General features: G+C 41.5%; 3 protein-coding genes across 11 annotated transcripts in view; 1 reads left to right on the top strand and 2 right to left on the bottom strand.

Annotated features, from left to right (window-relative positions):
- Positions 1-26733, bottom strand: part of LOC129162659 (uncharacterized) — a 64776-nt gene that overhangs the window by 14129 nt on the left and 23914 nt on the right. For all 3 annotated transcript variants that reach the window (XR_011520534.1, XR_011520533.1, XM_070551043.1), the window contains one exon: positions 12355-12511. The gene's annotated coding sequence lies outside the window, so the exon portion shown is untranslated. The remainder of the gene's footprint in view (positions 1-12354; positions 12512-26733) is intronic.
- On the top strand, positions 1566-17258 carry LOC107379290 (uncharacterized). 2 transcript variants are annotated; one of them, XM_015949985.3, is made up of 6 exons: positions 1566-4804; positions 7918-8004; positions 10760-10915; positions 11268-11406; positions 12682-12789; positions 15854-17258. In XM_015949985.3, the coding sequence occupies exons 3-6, from the start codon at positions 10770-10772 to the stop codon at positions 17003-17005; spliced, it is 1545 nt and encodes a 514-aa protein (XP_015805471.3). In that variant the 5' UTR covers positions 1566-4804; positions 7918-8004; positions 10760-10769; the 3' UTR covers positions 17006-17258. The 2 variants fall into 2 exon arrangements, with proteins under 2 accessions (XP_015805471.3, XP_015805472.3); XM_015949986.3 differs by lacking the exon at positions 7918-8004.
- Positions 18995-26066, bottom strand: LOC107380517 (uncharacterized). 6 transcript variants are annotated; one of them, XM_070551042.1, is made up of 5 exons: positions 21097-26066; positions 20763-20827; positions 20547-20654; positions 20259-20460; positions 18995-19842 (listed from the first exon to the last, which is right to left on the bottom strand). In XM_070551042.1, exons 3-5 carry the CDS (start codon positions 20561-20563, stop codon positions 19378-19380), a joined length of 684 nt encoding a protein of 227 aa, XP_070407143.1. In that variant the 5' UTR covers positions 20564-20654; positions 20763-20827; positions 21097-26066; the 3' UTR covers positions 18995-19377. The 6 variants fall into 6 exon arrangements, with proteins under 6 accessions (XP_070407143.1, XP_070407141.1, XP_070407142.1 ...); XM_070551040.1 differs by having other exon boundaries at positions 20763-26066; XM_070551041.1 differs by having other exon boundaries at positions 20799-26066.

Below are 26733 nucleotides of genomic sequence, written 5' to 3'. Positions count from 1 at the left end.
TACTCTAGGGCAGAGGAGTGGTGACGTCATCTATGAGACGTGCCAATGTCTGATTTGTACTCATAATCACAAATTTTTACAAACTGATAAACGTACGTGACAAGCGTGGTTTAAACGCACATCATTACTTTTCTTTTAAACCATCCATTTTCATCCGCTTATCCGGAGTCGAGTCAGTTATATAATGTCTACGGAGCTATTTTTTTAACTGCTCATTTGTTCTGCAAAAATTTCCATCTGAATGGAAGAAATCCGTAGTTTTTCCAGTTGCAAAAGTTTCTGAAACAATTGACTGACCCTGCTGCAGTTACATCATTGAGGATGAAATGTTTACAATGCCCGGTGACTCTGTTCTCAACAGCTAAACTGCAAAAGAATTTGGACCTCGTGCAGTTGCATTTCAGCAAAATAGAAGCATGTACACAGCAAATTCAACATGCTTAAACTAATACTGACAGAGTTGATTTCAACACTTTTAACGTGTCTACATGGGTCCACACCATTAACAGTCAATTGAATTTGTTTAGAGAGTTGGTACTTTAACTCTGATTTAGTGTTAAACCAACTCTTCTGGCAGTATTAGTGCAGTTACTCCATTAATTAATGAAATTTTAACTCTTATCAGCCAGGAGGCTAATACCCTCACAGAAAAACACTCATGCCTCATTACACCTTGTGACTATAGACAGCCAATGAGAGAGGAACACAGTCTTGAGCATGAAGCATGAACCATGCAGCACTTTTCTAGCCTGGCAAGCCAGACTAAATAAATATATTATTTGGTCTGGCCACGCTCCATTGACGGCTCTCGGTTGTGGGGCGGGTTCTACCGTTGTCTTTCAAATGATCTCCGCATTCCACTGGACAATGAATGTGACATACTCTTGTTTCACTCTGTTGCATCATCCCACCCACCAGGCATATAGAGTGCCCTAATTGGCCCACAAAGTGGATAAAGCTCTGTGATTTGTTCACTAAGCAGATAGAGCACTATGATTGGCCCACTATTATGGACCAATCACAGCTCTTTATGTGTTTGAAACCTCTCTAGAGAGCTGTGATTGGCTAGCCAGAGTCCTGGTAGGAGCTGCGGAGGTTCCAATGGAGCGTGCCTAGACCAAACTATGCAAAGCAAGAATTTGGTCTAGTTCACTAGGCTAGCACTTTTTTTTTATTATGACAGTAGAACGGCACAGGGATCCTATTCCTTTGGGCAACCTCCTCACTTACGGTTCCAACATGACGCAACAAGTAACATCACATTTGCAACAATGAACAAAGAACTAAGACCCCCCCCCCCCGAAAAACAACAAACAAACATGCATTAACACCCTGAAATAGAAAAAAAACCTAAAAACATGACTACCCACAATGCACCTCACCCACTGCACCTCCTGCAGTGGACAGGGTCATTACAATATGTAGACGAAGAGCAAAGCCGTTGAAGTGTTCTGGTGGAGCTTCTTCTCTCTGCAGCCAGGTCGGTCATTACCACCATCCATCCATCCATCCATCCATCCATTTTCATCCACTTATCCGGAGTCGGGACGTGGGGGGGGGGGGTAGCCTAAGGCGAGAGACCCAGACTTCCCTCTCCCCAGCCACTTGGGCCAGCTCCTCTGGGGGAATCCCAAGGCGTTCCCTGGTCAGGTTAGAGACATAGTCCCTCCACCGTGTCCTGGGTCTACCTTTAGGTCTCCTCCCGGTTGGACGTGCTCTGAAAACCTCACCAGGTAGGCGTCCAGGAGGCATCCTGACCAGATGCCTGAGCCACCTCAACTGGCTCTTCTCGATGTGGAGGAGCAGCGGGTCTACTCCGAGCCCCTCCCGGATGACCGAGCTTCTCACCCTATCTCTAAGGGAGAGCCCAGCCACTCTTCGGATAAAACTCATTTCGGCCGCTTGTATCTGCGATCTCGTTCTTTCGGTCACTACCTAAAGCTCATGACCATAGGTGAGGGTAAGAACGTAGATCGACCGGTAAATTGAGAGCTTTGCCTTCTGTCTCAGCTCTCACTTCACGACGACAGACCGGTACAACGCCCGCATTGCTGCAGATACAGCACCAATCCGCCTATCGATCTCACACTCCAGTTTTCCCTCACTCGTGAACCACCATATATTTGTATAAATGTCTATGGTCCAGTCCAACTTTTAGAATAAAGGGGTGGACTCTCCGAATTAATTCTGGGAGTTTAGAGTTGGCTTTTCAGGAGTTATTTTGTCCAAATTGACACCTGCAGAGTTGATTAGGAAACACTCCTGTTTAACACTCGGTTTTAACTTTCATGTCAGTGTTACATAATCAACTATATAACTGTTTTTAGTGTTAAATGACCTCTACACTTGCTTAACACCCCAAAATGAACACCTTTAAATTTGCCATGTAGATGTTTTTGTCACTTTGCTGCATTTAATACATAAACACATGAAATTAATGGCAAAACTCATGTTGGGCTCTTATGTGCTTACTTTTCCTGATTCAGACTCTCCTCCTTTGTTCCAAGTTACAGAATGATTTTTACCTTCGATCGGAATCTGTTCAAATGCATCCATGAATTCTCATCATGTAGACGTCCGAGTGAGAGTGAAAGGAGTTTTCTCTGAGAGGAAGGTGTCTTTCCTGGGGTGTCCACAAAGTTCTGTCCTTTCTCCACTCTTGTATGATCAGGAGACATTACACCAATAGACATTTAATCATATTTGCACTCATTGGTCATTTGGCTGAATGTGGTCCTGTTGTGCTTCTGTGGTGATTCGCTCAAACTGAATGTGGGAAAAAAAATGTATGAGTTCCTGAGCCTCAGTGACTGTTTAATGTGACGGGTAGCCAATCAAGAAGAGAAAGGATTTTTTTTATATATATAACACCTCCTTAGATAAAGATCATGAGGCACAATAGAGCAAAGCACACTCCTCTTCCGTCATGTTTGTTTACTTCAAAATCGCGTTAAACCTCATGAGATTTCTCATCTGACTGAAGAATGTCCATGAGTGAAATCTCGTGTGTAATTCTGGCTGAGTTGCTGCACATCACCTACTGTCGTGCTTCCCTTACATGGGCTCAGTCGTGGAACTGCGCTACGACTGAAATTCCAGCGCCACGGCTACAAAAATGTGTCTATCGGCGATCTCATAGTACCACACGTGTGGTCTTTCATCCTTCAAAAATCTGCCAACATTGTAAAAATCTTGCCGTGTGAACAGGGGGCAACTTGGGGTGGTGCGGAGATCCGCCCTCAAGATTTGCCCCCGATTTGTTGATACACAGTACACCTTCCTTCAAGTATGTCAATGCATTTTAGACATTAACAACCAGTTCTGCACATACCTCGCTGGCGTCTGCACCAGCTGCAGACTTTCAGAGCACAAAGCATATCTATAAGTCATTTTGACATTTCACACTGCTGTTTTATCAAGTAAAGTTAAAATAACATGGCAGGTGTTGGATTAAACGGGAGTGAGAGAAAATTGTCTCAGATGTTCCTGTTTCATAAAAGCAAAAAGACAAAAGAAAAGAATTTGAGCATCGTACTTTGAAATCAACCGTCTCTGAGTGAGTTCCTTTCAAGTGTGAACTTGCACCACTCTGCTGACTAATTTCGAGCCAGAAAAATCCCTCGGAGTTTCAAAACCTCAGCATTGCATAACTGTGTCTCCAGCCCATAAAAGCATGGTCTAATTGTAGTCATCATTATTTTTAATTTACTCTTTAACAGTGTTGTGCTTGGGATCACAACATATACCTGCTATTTGACCTGAGAGGAAAAATGAAAGCAAAACAGGCCCGGTTTTGTTTTAGAAACTTTATAGGCACATTAAGCAACTTTTTAACTTGTTAAAAATAAATTTCTTGTGCCAGGATGTGCTAAAATTACCCTTTACAGGGCGACTGAAAATTCTCTCAGCCCCCACTACCCTCTAACCTGAACTCTGACAAAGTCACGTATCTCGCGAGAAGCAGTAACGCTTTACAGCAATCCATGTTTACACCTCAGAACAAATTAGCTATACTTAGTTAGCATTTAATGTCATGTGTTTATCATGGTGGAGCCTCAGAAGAAATAAAGAAAACATTTATGACATGCTAACGCTGAGACCTGCTTCCAGCATGTAGTAGACCGCAAACATTGCTGATTGGTTTGACATAGTGATGAACCACTCCTGTAGAAACTAATGAAGGCGGAGGAGACATTTCAGCTGTCAGATTACGGTGTTAAAAAGACAAACGCGCAGCGAGGAGGAGATTTTCAGTTTCGGTTTTACGACAATAAATTACAACGGACACTAGGGGGTGCCAAAAATGCAAAGTGAAAATAAAGGAAACCTAAATGTGAAAATCAGGTTTTTTTTTTTTACATCAATGACTTAGATTAGGAATATATTGACCAAATCTTTATTTGTATGAAGCCTTCCAAAACCATTAAGGGTAGCCAAAAGAGCTGAACACAGCAAACAGAAACTTGGATACTTCTACCTGTGTGGTAAACAAACACAAACTGGTGGCACGGGTTTTACAGCAAATCCATTTGTTTCCTGTTCGTCAGAATGCTTCTTGAGATCATCACAGAGTGAAAAACCCTTTCCTGAACATGGCAAACATCCTCCTTTCTCTCTGTCAGAGTCCCATTGGTCCTGCTTGTAGTTTTGCTGTGTTGTTTTCAATGCACTCCAGCTCTCAGGTTTTACCTGCTCAAGGCTATGAATTACAAAGAAAAAAGGCGTGGATAAGACTTAAAGACAGGCATCTGGGCCTGCGCCTGTCGAGACTCGACTGAGTCGCTTTGCTTCAACAATAAAAAAGGTAAGAGAAGCTAAAATGGGGAACTTTTGGGGAAAAATGTCTGTCAAAGATGAATATTTGACTGTAGAAGGCTCTAATTTTGTTAGACATAATTAATGAGCCAGACTTCATCCAAGCTTGATTTTAAATTCATTTCTGTACGGTGGAAAATATTGTAACTATTCAGCCTCATTCTATCAGACTCTAAAGTTAAGCATGGGTGTGTTTTTGGTGGTCTTTTATTTTAAAACACTAACTTCTGGGAGCTTTTCTAAAAATAAATACTTGTCTTCTGGACAGACTTATCCTCTTTTGTTTAATATTTACCTTCAGTCTGTGTTAAAGTAGCTAAAAACTGTGTAGAAGTCAGAGGAAGTTAATCCACAACAGAGTCACAGTTCAGTTATTCTGAGAGGTTCAGCTTCTTTGTGTTTTTAAGTTTTACGTATCTTTATTAAAACTGACTCTTTATGAACTGGAAGCAAAATTCAGCTCACATGAAGTGTAGGGATGTTGTAATTTTCTGGAAAAAAAGGTTGGGTTTATTCAAGAGAAAAGGTGTGTCCTTCCCAGAAGAAGACATTTTGTGTGTTCTACTAGGTTTGACAGAACATTGGCCAATATAAACAGATGCTCTGCTGACTCAGTCTTTCAGTGAAAGGATTAATCTTGTCATTAAGTCATACACTTTTGACAGGAGAGCTCTCATGTCTGGGCCTGGACGTTTTCGGCATCTGGCGGCTCGTGCCTGGTGGGGTCCCCCGAGCCCCTGAGCTCTGTTGGGTTTCCACCGGATTTGGGCGCCCTTAGGTTCGATCTCGGCCTGCCTTGGAGTGGGCGGATGCGAGCAGGGCAGCCAGCCATGGGGTATTTCTACTTGGGCTACAAAAACGCCTAGTGGGGGTTACTGTAGATTCTCACCAACCAGTCAGAATAGACATCAAAAAACTTCATTTTCCCTGCTAGACATTTGTCAATGTAAAATTCTACGTTAATTGGTTGTGTCGCACCGCCATGGCAAAGTAGAAGCCACTACATCTAAGGAATACATTCTTTGTTGATATATTTTTTTGAGATATTGTAACTCTAACTTGTTCTGTTTCGGATCTTTATTCCGGGTTCATGGGCTGCAACCAGGGGTGGACTGGTCTATCTGGCATTCTGGCACTGTACCGGTGGGCTGCTTAGCCAAGTGGGCTGCTTGCCCAGCTTGGGCTAACACTACTTCACAGTTGGTGATCTGCAGAACATTAGCTACATGGTAACCTGAAGCTAACAGAGTTTTTCCAGGCATTTTTAGCAAAAAAAAAAAAAAAAAAAAAAAAAAAAGCGGTAGAGCAATGACATAGGAGTTGTTTTACTGCGTTAACATGTAGCTAATGTCCCGCTAATCTCCGCCCGTGGAGAATGAGCTGATCTGGAAGGCCAGGGCTCCGGTTGCAGCGGTCTGACCCTGCTTGTAATTTAACAGTCCCAGTCCAAATTAGACTCATCTTATCTCACATTCGGCCTAAACACGAGTCCGCTGGCATTAACACCTCCCACCCCCACCGCTCTCCCAATGGGGAGGGCCGACGATTCGTAAAAATGCCAGGGCAGAATTTTGGTCCCAGTCCACCCCTGGATATGAAACAATATGATTTGAAAATAAACTCCAGATAATAAGTAAGAGACTGAGTACCGCCATGTGTTATCTGTACCACAGTTTAGCTTGAGGTTTCCACTCTTTCTGAGTTTGTATCTGACAACACCTTATTTGGGCAGGTATATTTCTTGGCCAGTAACTCGGGTAAAATTGCTGACTTGTAAAAGGTCTCAACATTTTGCACAGCTTTAATGAAAAAATTGTTGTCAGGCAAAATCCTCTGTATGACAGAATCGGATGGAGACCACACCATGAAGTCACAGTCAATGTGAAGACCAGCATCACAAACTCTCAGGTTCCGATGTTCCTAAACAGCAGATGCTTCATATGCCATTCTGGCTGTCTTCTCATGTTCACATCCTCATCTGAAGAATATAAATGTTTTAGCAACTACAGCTTTTTAGTTCAGTTTAGCTCAGTTCATTTTCTTGTGCAATTTATGACATTTAGTTCACATTAAAACAATCTGCGTCCTTTTGCACATCATTCTTTTTTGACAACTTTATGATCTACTAAACTCTTAGAAATATATTTTGCATGGACAACTATCGATGCACATTATGTAATTTATCTTAAATAACCTAACTCTTATAGTAATCTGGTCTTATTCTTTTGCCCCCAGTGTACATATATTCTTCAGTGTTAAATAATTTATTTTAACTTCGTAAACCTGTGGACAGAATTCTCTGTAGTGTCTCACACTTTCTTGATGATATGACTGAACAAACATGATAGGAAGAGGTTTATCGACAGTTTATCGACAGTTATGCAGAACTACGATGTAACGCGCAAGTATTTGTCAGATCTTACAATTAAGGAGCATGTAAAATGATTACTTTTATAACATGACAAATATTAAGGTCTTCATTTTGCCATAATGAGGAACATTTCTCCTTCTTGAGCGTAGCATAGCGTCTCAGTCACCCACCCGGAAACGAAAAACTGGTAAGTGTAGACTTTTGTACGCCTTTAGATCAGCACCGGTGTACGAGGATACTCCGTTGATAACGTAGTGATACAGGTCGTGTGGACTGAAGTCAGGCAGGCTTGACGATTTAGTTAAGTCCGGGAAAAGGCCAGGAGGACAAAGGTACGGGTCAGTATGTAACCCCGCATTCTTCAGCTCCTCCAAATACCGCTCTTTGTGTAGACCTACAAGATGACTGACCTCAACCGACAACTGCACAACATCTTTATGACGAGAATAAACCATGGCTACAGTTATAAAACTACAACTAACCACCGTTTGTCTTCTGTTTACATTTTACCACTTCTTTTCTTAAGTTCGACGTTTGACTACTTCCGCCATCCGTCATGGCGATGACACGTGATCAGATGACGTAGGTGCAAAGGGTCAATAGTTCCTCCTGGTATTTAGGGGGCATCAGGCATAAAAGCCTGAACCACCTCAAATGGCTCCTCTTGATAATGAGAAAAGGTTGTTTGAGGCTGAGAAGCCTGCAATTTTTTAATATTCTTGTTTTTTCAGTTATCACCCAATCTCGTGACCATAAATAAGGGCTGACTTCAACCTGAGGAAGTTTGCAGCCGCAAACGAAACGTAGTGGGAAAACAGGTAAACAAAACTGCTCTGTGTTTTAAAAAAAGAACTACAGCATGGATTTAGAGATACGACACAGCAAGAACACACCTAAGAAAGGTTGGAATGTTGATCAACTGGTCGAGTTTTGCTTTGTGACTTGTTTCCCTCTTCAACAAACCAAACCATTCAGTGTCCTGACCCCTGCAGCCACCTATTGATCTCCCCTTTGGAATACAATTGTTTCCTCTGAGTGGCATACGTATGCTGAACGTGAACATTTTCTTCAACCACGTCTCCTATATTAGCCGCAGAAAGGAAATGGATGGGGAAACGATCAGGTCAGACAAAGCTAGTCAGTTCTACATCACAGGGAAAACTAATAGCCTTGCCTAATTTTGCTTGTGACTGTGGAAGGTGAGAACAGAGCGTGTCTTGGCAAGTGGAAGCTATTAGCAACTCCACAACATGCCAAAGCCTTTTCAGGCACGTGGTACTTGTGGAGATACATAAACTACCAATGTTCAATTTCTTTACTCACCAAAATGTGTTTTACAGTATTCTAAGTTTTGTTTGCAGTGGAAGAGATATGTTGCATATTATGATGAATATCAATGGCTCTTAGTCTTGTGGTTTTCCACCCCCACTCCTCCAGCAAACTTTAACTCTCTGAAACTCAGGCAAAGAGATTTTTCCAACAGATAACGACTCACACGACACCGCCCCTGATGTCAATGCAATTTTGCAGAGGCAAGTCAGCCAAGACAGCCCTACAACATCAGCGGGGGGTGGGTGGTGGGGGGGGGGGGGGTATTGAGAGCAACGTGTTCCTGTGGTGTCCGTGAGGGCGCATGGGGGTGTTCCTCCTACGTCCGTCACAGCGGTGAGTGGGTGGGGTTTGAGCGGGTGCGCTTTACCGACTTCCGGGGAGGTTTGTTACTGGAAGACAAGATGAACGGCTCTCTACAGGGACTCGGCTCTCTTCATTCACTTTGAAAACCCGTTCAAAAGATGTGATTCGTTCGTGAACGTCACATCACTAGAGGGAAGGTTCTTCGCTGGAATACATGTTGGTGGATCGAGAAGCTCCACAAACCACTTCTCCATCCAACTACATTCTCATTTGACATTGGCAGCCCCCCATTCCCACCGTATTCTCCTCCCCTACAAAGTCCTCCTTTGACTCCACCATTGTGGGTGATGGTTCAAAGAAGAAGATCTCTTTTGCAATAACACAGAATTATTAGTGAGGCAGTTTTAAAACATGATCTCTAATCTAGTCTAAATGAAATGAACACAAAATAAAAAAAAATAAAAAATGTTTAGTGAAATCAAAATACATTTTGTGTAAGTCTACTTACGTGTGTTTAGTAACAATGAAAAGTACCCGAGTCATTCCAGTCCCCATGACTAGCACTCAACTTGCTGCATTTCATCGGAAACCAAAACAAAACAGAAACCATTATGATGGCTGACAGCATTTATATTCATGAAAGAGGGATTATTCGTAACAGAACAGGTGCTAAATTGAGCTAATTAGAAGCCTGTCTTTCTGCAGTTAGGTGCTGTCTAACAACTTCTTGCCTATTGCAGATGAGACAGATTTGGTGGTCATTGGAGTGCAACTATTTCTCCACCTGCCCCACAATTTGTCCTTGAGACTTTACAATTTTATAAAAAGCTGTAGAACTTGATTGTTTGGTTCGACCCAGTGCTCTTATGTCTCATCTGAAAGAGGTAATAAGGATAGCTTTTTTTTTCTTCTGAGGAACAAAACTGAAGAATTTTATCATTTCAAAATGCAGATCCATGCATTTGTGACAACACTTATTGACTACTGCAATGCTTTGCAGTCGGTGCAAAACGCAGCTGCTCGTATTTTGACAAGAGCTGTTCGATACGTGCATGTTACACCAATATTATCCTTCACTGGCCACCTTGTCAGGTTCGAGCAGATTATAAGGTCCCATTGCTCACTTACAAGGCTTTAAATGGGTTGGCCGCTTCATACATTGCCACTGAGCATTAGGCAGGCACCATCCCTTCAAGTCTTTAAGACGCGTTTAAAGACTCATTTTTATCTGATTGCGTTTCAGCGCTAGGGTCACTTGAAATGCCCTAACTTTATGGTTTTAACTATTCTTCTTTTTAAACCGGATGCTTGATTTTATTTTGTCCGACATTTGTTTTTTTATCGATTGGTCTTATTCCAATATCTCTTATCTGTAATGCTGTTTGCTTGCTATTTTATGATTTTATGTTTTTATCCTGCTTTTATGCCCATGTACTGGGAATGTTTTTCTTTTAATGATGTTGTTCAGCACCTTGGGCTTCGGATAATGTTGTAGAAGGTGCTATACAAATAAAATTTGATTGACTGATTGATTGATACATCTCCGATCTTCTGCACTCGCTTGTCCCATCATGACTCATCAGCTCTAAGATATCTGGGCGCTCATCAGTTCCAACATCCAAATAAAAAAACACTGGGGTGCGTTCTTTTTCTTTTCGTGCACCGTCATTATGGAACACTCTACCTAAAGAAATTAGGCAGACCTGTTCTGTGGAGGTTTTAAGGCTAAGCTAAAGACTTATGCTACGTATTTTAAATTAGAGTCTTAGTTTTCTTGTAGTTCTTTTATGTTTTCATTTATTCTTCACTGCTTTTATCCTTTTGGTGCTCAGCACTTTGTAAGCAATTTATGATAAAAGTTTTTATTTTTATATTCTTATGAATATAATTAAACACTTTGTTCAGTTAGACCATACTGACTCCATGTCTACTCTCCAGACCTATCGGAATGGCATACTCTACTTCCACGCTCGCACAAGGTTGCTTTGGTAAGGTGTACAAAGAGAAATACGACGACACCTGGGCAGCAGTAAAAAAAGTTCCCCAACATCTCATAGAAAGGAGGGACTTGGAGAGAGAATGCCTTGTGTACAAGTAAGTACAAGAGTTCAGAAACTCGGAGATAACTAAAACTTTGCCTCTTTAAATTGGAAACATGGTTTTGATTTGCACAGAAGCCAGTTTGCTTATTTCATCTTGAAAGAAAATGATTTATCAGAATTTTCTGGTGGTTCTGATCCCTAAAACAGATTTCCATTGGCTTCTTTTTTAGTCAATTTTTATCCTGTAGCTGACCTTTTTTATAAGTTTAGCATTTAACATGAACTACGTCATAATTATTCACAGAAAATCTCATTTGATAAAATAACTTTTAACTAATTTTAGGGGGGGGGGGGGTCTTTTAATTTGATTTGTCTGAATGTCCTTATCTCTGATTGGTCTGCAGTAAGGTTGTACATCCCAACATTGTGAAACTTCTGGGCAACATCAGTCTCAAAGATGGGAAGTGGATTATTCCATTAGAGTTTATCTTTGGGGAGGATTTAGAAACGACAGTCTTCAAGACGGCAAAGTCTAAGATACAGGTATGATATATACAACCTCACAAGTTTCATATTTCTGCTTAAATAGTATAATTGTTGTTTTTATGGACAACAAGGCATTGTGTTTTAAGACAAACATAAAATTATATAATTATGAGTAATAAAATAAAGGGTTACTTGGAAAAAAAAGGACAACCATTTACTTAAAGATTATATTTCAGATCATAATGAATTCATATTTCAGTTTGTGAGCTCATGCATGCATTTACTATTTAAGACCTTTTTTACTCCAAAGTGCTTCATGCTGTCACCCGTTGACACACTGATGGTGATGAGTTAGTCAGGCAGCTGCCCTGGGGCAAACTGACAGAGGTGAGGCTGTGAAACGTTGGCACCACCAATCCTGCCTATCTCAAGTTGTCAGACAGGTTCTAGGATTTCTTAATCCCACAGGTCTGGCATCAAGTCTGGATGTGGCTAGTAGAACTGAATTTCCATCCATCCAGAGGCCCAGACTTCCCTCTCTCCAGCCACTTGGGTCAACTCCTGCGGGGGAATGCCGAGGCGAGAAACATGGGGTGTTTCTCAATGTCAAGGTGCCTGGCCTAGCAGGGGATCTCTTGCTAGGCCAGGCGCCTTGCTCATGAGGGCACTGGCCTTCCTTGGTCAAAGAAAACGTTTAAATGTAACAGTCTTACCCCATGTGACCGCAGCTCCCGCGATGGTCAGGTCACGTCAAGTAAAGTTATATTTTATAGCCCAATAGCTACAGTTAGTTGACTTATATTTAAGCTGGAAATTTGCCCTTCAAGTAGCTGATCCACCATCCTTTTGAAAGTACTTTGCTGGATTCTGGGAATTTTTTGACCAAGGCCAGGTTACAAGACACCTCCAGTGTATCTTTGGTCAGCTAGCTAAATGACTAACAAACAGAGAACAGATGCCTCAGTAGCACTTCGGAACACGCCTTGGCGGTTTCTGATGATGTACCTCTTAGACAACCGGGGCGGGACCAAGGCATCGAGGCGAGTTTCCTTGACATTGAAAAACAGCCCTTGTCCCACCAGCATGTCCTGGGTCTTCCTTTGGGTCTGTTACCGGTTGGACGTGGCCAGAAAACCTCACCAGGGAGACACCCAGGAGAAATCTTGAACATTTAAAATGGACAAAAAGACAAAACATAATAAATCTATATGGAAGCAATTTTTAACAGCACTGCAAGACTTGATACTAAGAAAGAAACTCAACATGGCACCAAAGTCCAGTTTCTCTGCATCTAAACTCAACGTTTTGTTATTGTTTATTATTTTGCTACAGCTGACTCCTGCAAATAAGGCCACGATCATCAGCGGCATGTGTGAAGGACTGCTTCATCTTCATTCCAAAGATGTTGTTCATCAAGATCTCAAGCCTGAAAACATCATGGTGAGGGGGGACTTCATTTAACACACACACACACACACACACACACACACACACACACACACACACACACACACACACACACACACACACACACACACACACACACCTATTATGTAGCTGTTTTTAACAGTAGAGTCAGGAAAAAGAGGAACGTTACAGATATATTTTGACGTGTCCTGATTTGTCTGTTGTAGCAAACACAATATCTTGCTTTGGTTTCTTATCATTCCAGAGCAGTTGGATCCTAGGAAAGTTAAACGGTATGAATGGCACCTTCTAGAGTCCTGGAACCCCCCAAGGCACTTTACAAGACAATCAGTCATTAACTCATTCACACACACACATTCACACCCTGGTGGTGATGAGCTTCATTGTACCACAGCTGCCCTTGGGCACACTGACCGAGGCGAGTCTGCTGTACTCAGGCGCCACCGGTCCCTCAGAGTGCCACCAGCAGGCAAGGCGGGTTAAGTGTCTTGCCCAAGGACACAGCGACAGACTGAGCGGGGCTCAAACCTGCAACCTTCTGATAAAGGAGCAAGCCCTTAACTCCTGTGCTTCTCTCTATAATTAATGCTTCTCTGGTCTCTGGTCAGGTCCCTGCTTACTTAAAAAATGCTGTAATCCACCCGCTTCTTAAAAAACTGAGTCTCGACCCCTCTCTCCATAGCAGCTTCAGACCCATCTCTAAACTTCTGTTCATCTCTAAGATCTTGGAAAAGGTTGTGGCTAAACAGCTCACAGCTGCTCTTAAAAAACAGAACATCTATGATAGCTTCCAGTCAGGTTTTCGTAGAGCTCATTCTACTGAAACAGCTCTTCTTAGGGTCTCTAATGACCTTCTGACTCACAGTGATGCAGGAGACTGTTCTGTTGTGGTCCTGCTGGACCTGACTGCAGCCTTTGACACTGTTGACCATCACCTGCTACTGGAGAGGCTGAGAGACTGGGTAGGCCTATCAGGAACTGCTCTGGAGTGGTTCTCCTCTCATCTTTCTGAGCGCTTCTTTTCTGTGGCCGTCTCCAAGTTTAGGTCCTCCACCACCTCTCTTACCCATGGTGTCCCACAAGGTTCTGTGCTGGGGCCTCTGCTCTTCCTCCTCTGTCTGCTTCCTCTTCAGCACATCCTGAGCTCCTTCAAATGAATCTCCTACCATCTTCATGCAGATGACATCCAACTGTACATCTCCTTTAAGCCCCATGAGATGTCTAAGCTGCAGCTGTTACACACCTGCTTAGACTCTATCAAAACCTGGATGGCTGGGAGCTTTCTTCAGCTGAATGAAGATAAGACGTAGATCCTCATCTGTGCCCCAGACAAGCTGGTTCCCAAAGTCAGAGACTCTCTTGGTCAGCTTGCTTCCCACACCAAACCTTCTGTCAGGAATCTTGGCGTGACCTTTGACCCAGCTCTCACCCTGGATTCTCATGTCAGTTCTCTTGTTCGCTCTTTCTTCTTCCATCTCAGGAACATTGCTAAGCTGAGTCCCATTCTGTCCCGCTCTGAACTTGAGACAGTTCTCCACACCTTCATCTCCTCACGCTTAGACTACTGTAACTCTCTTTTCACGTGTCTGAGCAGAACCTCCCTGAACCGTCTACAGGTGGTTCAGAACGCCTGTGCTCGGCTTCTGACCAAATCCTCCAAACACACCCACATCACCCCGCTTCTCCTCCAGCTTCACTGGCTGCCAGCCAACTTCAGGGTTCATTTCAAGATCCTGGTTCTGGTCTATAGGGCCTTACATGGACAAGCACCATCTTACATTGGTGATCTTCTTAGTCCCTACACCCCCAGCAGGTCCCTGAGGTCCAGTGATCAAAGCCTACTGGTTGTGCAGCGCACCAGTCTAAAGACCAACGGTGACAGATCATCTGCTGCTGTGGCCCCCAGACTCTGGAACTCTCTCCCCCTGAGCCTGAGATCAGTGGACTCAGTGGTCTCCTTTAAAAAGCAGCTGAAGACTCACTTGTTCAACGTGGCTTTTGTATGACCTTCTTCACCACTCTCTTTATTCTGCTCTCCCCACCTATTCCACCTTCCTCAGGATCCACTGATTTCCCTCTTTCCTATTCACTCTCTCTCCCTTTCTTAACATTTTTTCTTTTAAATCACAATTGCTTATTTTTGCTCATTTTAAATATATTTTTAAACATTTTCTAAATGCTTTTTTATATTTTTAAATTTTTTTATTTTTTGTTTTTGTGAAGCGCCTCGTGATTTTTATCTTGAGAGGCGCTATAGAAATGATACCTTTTTCTTCTTCTTCTTCTTCTTCTTCTTCTACTTCTTCTTCTTCTACCGTCGCCCACAGGTAGAAAGGTGTGAGAAACTCCTGTGCAATTTATTCAATTTAATTTATTAAATATTATCAATACTGAATAAGTAATATCAAGACATCACATTTATAATTTCAGGCCATCATGAAATGAATGAACATTAATCTTTACTGTTGAAAAAGTGTTCACTGCAAATCCTAAAAGGCTCTGAGGGATGCCAGTCCTTTTGATTGATAGCTGCTGCCCGTTCCCGTAGTCTGTCTCCAAAGTTATTCGATGAAAAGACAAGTTTGGTTTGCAGCCTTGTCCGTTAATGCAGCCAACCGTGCAGCAAACCTTTATAGTTTTATGATGAAATCAGCTAAATAAAAGTGATGTAAGACTACAAACTAGCTTTTTTTGGACTAGTTTAGCGTAGTTGAAATGGCTGTAATTCGTTCCTTTGACATCCGTCATGGCGAAAGTGTTCCCATAAGCAGTGTAACATCACATGCAAAGGGTCAATAGCAGCCTGAGCAGAGGAAGAGTGCATGGCTAGCTCCATCTTGTTTTCTTAAAGCTATTGAGTCCTGAAATGGCTCATTCTGGAAGGTACTGAAAATGTCAAGAATAAAACAGCTGATATTGCTTTATGTGAGAGGGATTATCTGCAAAGAACTCCATAAACACATTTTCTGTACACCATAGAACTGTTATCCATAATATGTCTCCTAGCAAGTAAAATGGACACATTTTTCAAAAGTGTTTTGTGTTTATTATTGACTGACACATCTCTGCTCCTCAGGTGGAACACAACACTAACAGAGCTGTCATCATTGACTTGGGACTCGCCAAGTTTTACAGACAAGGATTAAACTCTGCAATTGACATGGGAAACGAGGCCTACTCGGCTCCTGAGGTTCTACAGAGAAAATCCCAGCGGAGTCAGCGCTCCGATGTTTGGGCCATGGGGAAGATCATTGCTGAGGTCTGTGCACGCATCAGACTGTACACGCCAAGCGTCTGTCCTGCCAAGATCGTGGCGACACTGAAGGATAATCCCTACTGCAGTGTGGTGTGTAGGATGGTGGAGCCAGACCCTACTAAGAGAGCCACTATGTATGGGGTCATGAATGACATTCACAGAGCAGGAACCATCTTAAATGCATCCAGTCCAAAAGAACCCACTAAGGCTCCTGTAAATAACATCACTGCCAAAAACCCATCTCCTTCACCAGTTCACAGAGATGTCACCCCATTCAACAGGGACATTCTACCAGTAAATAATGATCCACCACGGTTTACTGGAAGAAGATCTCCATCTCCTTCACCAGTTCACAGAGATGTCACCCCATTCAACAGGAATATTCTACCAGTAAATAATGATCCACCACTGTTTATTGGAAGAAGATCTCCCTCTCCTTCACCAGTTCACAGAGATGTCACCCCATTCAACAGGAATATTCTACCAGTCAATAATGATCCACCACGGTTTACTGGAAGAAGATCTCCCTCTCCTTCACCAGTTCACAGAGATGTCACCCCATTCAACAGGAATATTCTACCAGTAAATAATGATCCACCACGGTTTACTGGAAGAAGATCTCCATCTCCTTCAAGATGGGAGCCAGCACCCAAACCAGAACCCAAACCAGAGGCCAAACCGTACCAATTTCAGACAAGACTGACCAACCTTCCCTCATCGATGCTGGCAGAGAACAAAAACCAAGCTCTCACCCCAGCACGTAAAACCAACATCACACAGGATGTCATGAAGATGAAGCTGTACGAAGAAGCTGCTAAAGATTTTCCCTTTGGCCTCCCGCCCACCGGGAAGGTGGTGGTGCAACACTTTCAGGAGAAAGATGGAGAGGTTGACCATTGGGAACAGAAAACAGTTGTGACCCGCGATGGAAAGATTGTCACATATGATGACATTACTCTTCACAATAAATAGGACGTCTCAGGATATCTCCTGGAAAGAACTCCCAAACTGATTCATTGGTTGGATACAACCAGAAGAATTTCAGGATTTTATTAGATTTTTTCAACACGTTAAACTTTTATTTGAGACATCACAAGAGAAGAAGAACATTTTGTTAGCCTTTTTTTAATTTAGATTTAAATTTAGATTGTTTTACATTTTCAGACATTACATGCCTCTATGCTTAATCATTTCCTTGTGAATAAAGTTTCTCTAAAACCAAAAACTGTAAGTGTGTGTGTGTGTGTGTGTGTGCGCGTGTGTGTGTGTGTGCGTGTGTGTGGTTTTTATGCAGTGCCTGTTTACGAACACATTTGACAATTGCGGAATTGCATTTTGAAATGCTTTATTTTGTTAAATTTACCGGCCTGCCTTTTATGTTTAGGTTTGACATCCTGCCAGAATTGACGTGGTTCACCTGCGGCTCGCGAAAAAAATAGGGCAGATGCCGAAACAATCGCTGCACGGCACGGGCTGGAGCACCGGCGCGTGGCGCTTCGGCAGCCCATGTGGTCTATAGGATAGGATAACAAGGGCGCAGAATGAAGGCGGTCCCCTTTTCGCGGTGCTTCGGCGGCCGGTGTGTCCCCGGCTTTATATTGAGCCAGGATCCTCTGAAGGTTTCTTCCTGTTAAAAGGGAGTTTTCCTCTCTACTGTCGCTAAATGCTTGCTTAGTATGAGGATTGCTGTAAAGTCACTAACACTAGTCAGTGACTTGATGCAATTTGCTGGGTTCCTTATATAGGAAACTTTTTTCTGATTGGTTTAATGAACTGACCTGTATTGGAATACTTTATCATGTGAAGTGCCTTGAGACGACTCTAGTCGTGATTTGGCGCTATATAAATAAACTTGAATTGAATTGAATAAGTGTCCTTATTCCGAAGAGATGTTGACAGTTCAGCTCATCTAAAGCAAAATGAGCCAAAAGAGTCAGAAAATGTTTTAAATGTCGTCCAAAAGGAAGCAAAAGCAGCCATGATAACATGATGGTGTCAGCAACTCCTTGTTGCAAATGAAACGACTTCCTGAAATTTGGGCATTCTATCATAAATGCCATGAAAAAATATAAAAGTGTGTCTTTTTATGGTTTTGACCTTAGGTAAAATCAGTATTTTAGAGTTTAATCTTAATTTAACAAAACTGTAATCATGGATGCAAATATTTCCATCAGTGGGTGGTTTGAATGTCGTGGCCTGCCCCCTACTGGGACTTGTATAAATTCTATTTTTTGAAGTTGCTAAGATTTAGCTGATTTATGTTCATGTATTTAGCAGACGCTTTTGTCCAAAGCGACTTACAAGTGAAACCAACACAAAATGCTTACATCTTTATTGATTTTATTGCACTATTGGTAACACACCCGAAGTTCATGTGATTTAAACATTATATTAAAGGTACCACTTTACAATAAGGCTCCCTTATAAATGGCTAATAAATGGTTTATAAATGTATTATTAATCCATCTATAATGCCTTATATATGACTAATTAATGTTTATTATGCATTGATTAAGGGTGAGAAAGAGACTAAACCTACTAGTTTTTTGCCAAATAGTGAACCAAATCTGTTGACTTATGTACTTTATCTAGACTTCATATATTAAACATTTCAAACTAAGAACCTATCTTTTAAGCACTATTAGCATTTGTAAACACAGTTTTGGGCAAATAATTAATGTACCTTATAACTGCATTATAAATACTTACAATGATTAAAGGGAGCGCTATTGTAAAGTGTAAAACATGTCTTTATTTATTAATGATTAATTAACATTTATAAATACAAACTGGAGCCTTCTTATAAAGTGTAAAACATGTCTTTATTTATTAATGATTATTAATGATTAATAAACATTTATAAATACAAACTGGAGCCTTATTGTAAAGTGTAAAACATGTCTTTATTTATTAATGATTAATAAACATTTATAAATACAAAAGGGAGCCTTATTATAAAGTGCAAAGCATGTTTTTAGTTATTAATGATTAATAAACATTTGTAAATACAAACTGGAGCCTTATTGTAAAGTGTAAAACATGTTTTTATTTATTAATGATTAATAAACATTTATAAATACAAACTGGAGCCTTATTGTAAAGTATAAAACATATCTTTATTTATTAATGACTAATAAACATTTATAAATACCAAAAATTAGTCTTAAATGTTTAAATTTGTTAAACTTCAGAGTTACACTAAATGCTTAAAATATTTGTACAAACTATGTTAACTACTGTCAAAAATGGTCATGTATTGTAAGTGTAGCACATTTAACATCCAAACTCATCAAATACACCAAATACCCCCTCCCTAAAAAAAACTGTTGTAGAAGAGATTCAGGTTAAACTGGGAATGATTTCCATATGTCCTTGAATAAGCGTCCCAGTGGTCCATCAGGATGTTTTGAACCAAGCCAAGATGACCATTCGAGAACTTTAAGATGTTCCTCCAACAACATCTCTGTACGATTTCCTCTTAGTCTGCGAATATGTCCTTTAATTGTCATCCAAGCTCTTTCAATATGCTGTGTATGACTGCCCGAGTGAGGATCAGCAAACCACCTGCTGTGATTTACTGTGTAATGTTTGTACCCCATGTTTGTCAAGACATTCTTGTAGGCTCTCCACTCATCACTGATAATGGCACTACCCGACTTAACATGCTGTCTGATCAGAGGAACAAGGTGACGCCTCGTTCGTTTCTCTACAAGTTTTAACACGAGCCTTCGCCTTTTGTCTTTCACTCCCATCAGTCCAAAGACCCATTTCTTTCTTTTCCAAGCATTTCCGAAGCGTCCACGTGCATACTGAAAATAAAAAAAAGTTTAAGGTTAAACAGAATATTTACAAAGTATATTCTTAAATGCAGTTTGCATCTTAACATTTTAATTGTATTGCTGTTATTAAAGTAAATTGTATTTTAACTTTATTAACAGCATGACAAAGATGTTGAATAAAAAAGCTGTTCTCTGTCATTCATTTCCTTTATGGATTAATTGACTACTTTTACAAACTTTAATTTTGTTAAATTCTGACTCAAGTGATTCAAATCATCATAGTAATTGATATAATAATATGTTTATTAACAGATTGTTTTTGTTTGGTTGTAACAGTTTTACTATATTGATTCTTAAATGTAATGGTAAAAACTTAAAACTTATATGTTTAGGGGACATGTTCAGATCTGGACTGATAATAACAAAGGGGTCTGAGAGTTTACAACCTTTCGCTGATGACGGAGACAGCTTTCATCCATAACCACAAATTCTTTGTGACCACCAAGACAGTGCCCTTTATTTACTCCGTGTCTTTCCATTGCACTGATGCAGACTTGTCGAATACGCTTTGCCATGGCACTTAATGTTTTGGAGCTGCCAGCCACATCATCATCAATCATATCTATCTGCCTGAGCCCTTGTGAAAATCTGCGACAGAAATGAAAACCAATCAAAACTCACTGAGGCCCTATTATTAACTGCTATTCCTGTTGACATTCATACACACAGGCTACCTGTAGATGAACTTCATCCAACTGAAAAGAGAAGATTTTGATTTCTCAAAGAGGGAGCCAGTTCTAATTGTTCTGGAGACTTTTCTATGACTTGCTCTTTTGCAGCACCTGAGAACAAACCAAAAAGTGAGGTAAATAAATGAACCTATAAACATTATCACAAAATTATATTAAAAAATAAATAAATATTGAGATAAAGTTAGCACTGTGTCTTGCTTTTAAAATTTGAAGGGCTGTTGCTCTATCCCCGACCTTCATGAATGAGCCGAAAGCCACGCCTCCTAACGTGCACATGCAGGGAAAGCCGAGTCAAGTGAGAGAACATCTGAAATGCAGTGCTATTAGCCAGTGTGGTAGGCTTGCAGAAATTATTAGTTTAGCTGTAAAGCCAGGGGAGGGACTTAGGAGAAAAATAAAATATGAAAGATCACACTTTTTCTCATAGAACAAGGTCAGATGGTCAAAATTATTTTAACAATTCCAACTTACGTACCCTGCCTTTAATATCAGAATGTGATGTTAAATGTTCTACATTATCATGCATTCATACCACATAAATTGGTCTTTCTTCACCACAGATATCATTTTCATCTTATGGTGGCAAACAGGGCATCTCAGCTTCTTCTTTAGAAGGTGTTTCTTTTGCAGCCATTTAATCAGCCTCAGAGTCTTCTTTTTAGTTTGTTTTCCCTCTGTATGAGTGCAACTTCATCCCAAGAGGCATTCTAGTAGGAAAAATTATAGATTTATTTAATTATATTATTACATTGAAATACTGGTATCTTCAGAATGTCATAGGTAAAAAAAGGTCACTGATATAGCAACAGATCAAGTCTTTGTATAATTCTTGAAGCATTCTTTGAAAAGTCAAGGAAAAATGTAAAACCATTAATTTGACCAAAAAATTCAACACACAAAAAAAAATCAAGATATAAACATTTCTAGTTCCAGTTTATTTTACTTACTTACAAAACACAGCACATACAGTTACAAACTGTATTGCCTCTGCAATCTATTTGTGTTGTTTTTTTTTTCTTTTTACAATACACAGCTCAACAGGAAGTAACACTTGCTAAATAAAAACCTGAATTTATAATTATGTTGACTTACTAAGAATGACCAAAAAAAGAAAGATAAATGGGTTTTTAATAAATATGTTAATTATCATTATTTATGACTACTCTTCCCTGCAAGCGAACTTGTAAATGCTGATAATTTTCAAAGAAAAATGTAAAAATGGCTAACACAACAGGAACAAGAATATTTAGTTAAGTTAATACAAAACATGCTACATTTACACAAAACATTTTCATTCTTAAAAATGATTTTTCTTCATCAGCTAAAGTAATATTTAAAAGTGAATTATAATTAAAAGAACAACCCTGCATACAAAAAATAAAACAATTTGCTCACCTCTTATAGTGCATTGGACTCAGTTATGAAGCGTTTCCCGCTGGATTTTTAGGTTGCATATGAAAACTAGCCATCGTCGCGCCAAAGGGAATAAAACGAAAATTAAAGCTGCAAGCAGCGTCGTTCGGCCCTCGCAGTGAAGCTGCTCGTCCTCCGTCCGTACCCCCTCCGCTCCATCCCCGACGCTCTCCAAACCCAGCTCCGCGCCCCTTCCTGGCCGGCAGCCCGGGACACCAGGGCACGTCCGCGGAACAGAAACGTCCACCAGAACAGAATTCGCCATGGCATCAAAGCCCCTCCCTTTCTGAAAAGCTATCAGATCTGAATGGTCATTACAGCATCATGAAGACAGTGCATGACCTTAGTGTCATCTTGACTAAATTAGAGGGGACAAATATGGGCAGTTCACCATAAAACAATAGACTTCCTGTAGTCAGGGGGCGGGGCTTAGGTGATGTCAGCTGTCCACATTGTCACTGTCTTCAGATGTGGTCAGTGATCACACAGACAAAAGTATGAAATTGATCTGATCATGCACATGGGAGTTGTTAAGTCAAATAAGGTAATGGCGACTGGTCAAAGTTTGAGGCTTAGCCACGCCCACACCTTTATACTTATTTAAAATCCGACGGTTGAATTTTTTCCTCTATGTCTTAAGAGTATATAGCAGAAGTTTGAAGGTGATCGGTGGAAAGGGCGAGGAGATATCATTCTCCTAATAACGTGTGCGAAAACCACTAAATTGAGTACTTGGACCAAAATGGCCGACCTCCTGTGCGACATTGCGCTTGGCTCCAAGAGACTTTTTTGTAGGTCCTGATACACTACATTAGTGTGCCAAATTTTGTGAACCTCAGTCAAAGCATGGCTTGGGGCTGACTGTTTTAATGGTCCTAGGGGGCACTGTTTCGGAAAATAGGCCACGCCCACAAACTTCAGCTGTCCAATTCTATTAGGGGTCAGAGTAGGATCACTCATCAGAACTTGTGTGGCGATGTCACAATGACTGAAGAAATGAGAGACAAACGTATTTCCATGTCGTGATGGCGAATTTTGCCATGCTCCCAAAGCCCCGCCTTTATTCGAAACCTGCCAGTACTATAGACCAAGTGACCTCAACTTGTCTGCTGCTATTTGCCACTGTTTGGTGGTGATTGGATAAAAGGAGTCCAATAGGGAGCTGTGAAAAAAAGAGTGGCGTGGCGACAGGTCAGAGTTTGAGGCTTAGCCACGCCCACACCTTTATACTTATTTAAAATCCGACGGTTGAATTTTTTCATCTATGTCTTAAGAGTATATAGCAGAAGTGTGAAGGTGATTGGTGAAAAGGGCGACGGAGCATCACTCTCCAAACAACGTGTGCGAAAACCACTAAATCGCGCACTTGGACCAAAATGGCCGACTTCCTGTGCGACATTGCACTTGGCTCCAAGAGACTTTTTTGTAGGTCCTGAGACACCACATTAGTGTACCAAATTTCGTAATCCTCAGTCAAAGCATGGCTTGGGGCTGTCAGTTTTAATGGTCCTAGAGGGCGCTATTTCAGAAAATAGACCACGCCCACCAGAATTTCACATCAGATTTTTTGGGGGGCCAGACTAGGATCACTCACAAGAAGTTTCGTGGCGATATCTCTAGAAATGACGAAATGGGAGGCAAACGTAAGGCCTAAGCGGTACGCCTGACTTCGCCGCGCCGCCACAGCCCCGCCTTCTGGAGAAAACTCCCATAAAGTGACGCCAAGCAACCCCAACTTGTCTTCAGTTACCCGCTACAAATTTGGGGTGATTATTGGAAAGGGCGAATTTTGGAAAATTTCTCAGTAAAACTTGACCTTTTAAGTCCTGAAGGGGCGGGGCTTATGTGACATCATCAATCGACCATTCATTTGTCTTCGGGGGGCGATGATGATTGTCCATAGAACATTTCTTTAACTGTAATTCTTTCATTTATGAATCTATAGCAATTTGAATTTTTTTGGCGAGTGCTCGAACTTTGAGGCCTGGTCCCGCCCCTTCAGTATTTACGAAAAGTCAATTTTATTGTCTCATTTTAATCGTCCATCACTTCTGTTCGATCGCACACTATTTTTGAGACGATCGTGCGAAAAATGACCAAACTGTTCAACCAAATATAGACCCAAGAAATGGCCGAAACAGGGTCAAAATGGCCACTTTAGTCCAAAATGGCCGACTTCCTGTTTGATATTGACCACGGGTGCAAGAGGCTTTTCTGTGCGTATTGTTGAGTTCTACAAGTGTACCAAATTTCATAACTGTACGATAAACTAAGCTTTATGGAGAGGGGTATTTTTCACTTTCTAGGGGGCGCTGTTCAGCCATTTTTTTATGAACTTTCACATCGCCAGTGAAATACGTAAATTTCACGCACTTTCTATATTGGGCCAGAATTTGGTGACTTTTTGGATATGCTAAGACCCCCTAAAGGCCAGTCAAAGACGCGGAAGAAAAAAGAAAGAAAGAAAGCGTAATTAAAGCTGCAAGCAGCGTCGTTCGGCCCTCGCAGCGAAGCTGCTCGCCCTCCTTCCGCAACCCCTCCGCTCCATCCGCGACGCTCTCCAAACCCAGCTCCGCGCTTCTCCATCCTGGCCGGCAGCCGGGGGCACCAGAGCATGTCTGGCAGAACAGAAAGTCAACCACCCCGACACCAGAAACCGTGAACGGCCTTCGCGTCCACACCTCACCCTGACTCAGCATCCCCTCTGAGCCCACCATTACACGTCTCACCACTAGGAGATTCTCTATCTTTACCACACTGGTGATGTGATGTTCAGTCTCGAGCATATCGAAGGCTGTTTGTGGAAGTTACAGTCAAACGTAAGGTCACAGCGTCACGCCAGAAATCGCCATGGCATAAAAGCCCCCCCTTTCTGAAAAGGTATCAGATCTGAATGGTCATTACAACATCATGAAGACAGTGCATGACCTTAGTGTCATCTTGACTAAATTAGAGGGGACAAATATGGACATTTCACCATAAAACAGTAGACTTCCTGTAGTCATGGGGCGGGCTTAGGTGATGTCAGCTGTCCACATTGTCACTGTCTTCAGATGGGGTCAGTGATCACACAGACAAAATTTGAAATTGATCTGATCATGCACATGGGAGTTATTAAGTCAAGCAACATAATGGCGACTGGTCAAAGTTTGAGGCTTAGCCACGCCCACACCTTTATACTTATTTAAAATCCAACGGTTGAATTTTTTCCTCTATGTCTTAAGAGTATATAGCAGGAGTTTGAAGGTGATCGGTGGAAAGGACGACGAGACATCATTCTCCTAATAACGTGTGCGAAAACCACTAAATCGAGTACTTGGACAAAAATGGCCGACCTCCTGTGCGACATTGTACTTGGCTCCAAGAGACTTTTTTGTAGGTCTTGAGACACTACATTAGTGTGCCAAATTTCGTGATCCTCAGTCAAAGCATGGCTTGGGGCTGATAGTTTTAATGGTCCTAGGGGGGCGCTATTTCAGAAAAAAGGCCACGCCCACAAACTTCAGCTGTCCAATTCTATTAGGGGTCAGAGTAAGAAATCGCCATGGCATCAAAGCCCCTCCCTTTCTGAAAAGCTAGCAGATCTGAATGGTCATTACAACATCATGAAGACAGTGCATGACCTTAGTGTCATGTTGACTAAATTAGAGGGGACAAATATGGGCATTTCACCATAAAAAATAGACTTCCTGTAGTCAGGGGGCGGGGCTTAGGTGATGTCAGCTGTCCACATTGTCATTGTCTTGAGATGTGGTTAATGATCACACAGACACAGTTTGATATAGATCTGATCATGCAGATGGGAGTTAAGTCAAGTAATGTAATGGCGAAAGGTCAAAGTTTGAGGCTTAGCCACGCCCACACTTTTATACTTATATAAAATCCGATGGTTGAATTTTTCTCCCTTTGTCTTAAGAGTATATAGCAGAAGTTTGAAGGCGATTGGTGAAAAGGGCGATGGTGCAACACTCTCCAAACAACGTGTGCGAAAACCACTAAATCGAGTACTTGGACCAAAATGGCTGACTTCCTGTGCGACTTTGCACATGGCTCCAAGAGACTTTTTTGTAGGTCCTGAGACCCCACATTAGTGTATCAAATTTCGTAATCCTCAGTCAAAGCATGGCTTGGGGCTGACAGTTTTAATGGTCCTAGGGGGCGCTATTTAAGAAAATAGGCCACGCCCACAAACTTCAGCTGTCCATTTCTATTGGGGGTCAGACTAGGATCACTCATCAGACATTTTGTTGTGATGTCACAATGATTGAAGAAATGAGAGACAAACGTATTTTCATGGCGTGATGGCGAATTTCGCCATGCTCCCAAAGCCCCGCCTTTATTCGAAACCTGCCAGTACTATAGATCAAGTGACCTCAGCTTGTCTGCTGCCATTTGCCAGTGATTGCTGGTGATTGGTTAAAAGGAGTCCAATAGGGAGCTGTGAAAAAAAGAGTGGCGTGGCGACAGGTCAAAGTTTGAGGCTTAGCCACGCCCACACCTTTATACTTATATAAAATCCGACGGTTGAATTTTTTCATCTATGTCTTAAGAGTATATAGCAGATGTTTGAAGGCGATTGGTGAAAAGGGCAATGGTGCAACACTCTCCAAACAACGTGTGCGAATACCACTAAATCGAGTACTTGGACCAAAATGGCCGACTTCCTGCGCGACTTTGCACTTGGCTCCAAGAGACTTTTTTGTAGGTCCTGAGACCCCACATTAGTGTATCAAATTTCGTAATCCACAGTCAAAGC

The sequence above is a fragment of the Nothobranchius furzeri genome, chromosome 5 (assembly GCF_043380555.1).
Source record: "Nothobranchius furzeri strain GRZ-AD chromosome 5, NfurGRZ-RIMD1, whole genome shotgun sequence".
Classification (NCBI taxonomy): Eukaryota; Metazoa; Chordata; class Actinopteri; order Cyprinodontiformes; family Nothobranchiidae; genus Nothobranchius; species Nothobranchius furzeri.
This window is presented reverse-complemented; position numbering and strand designations above follow the sequence as displayed.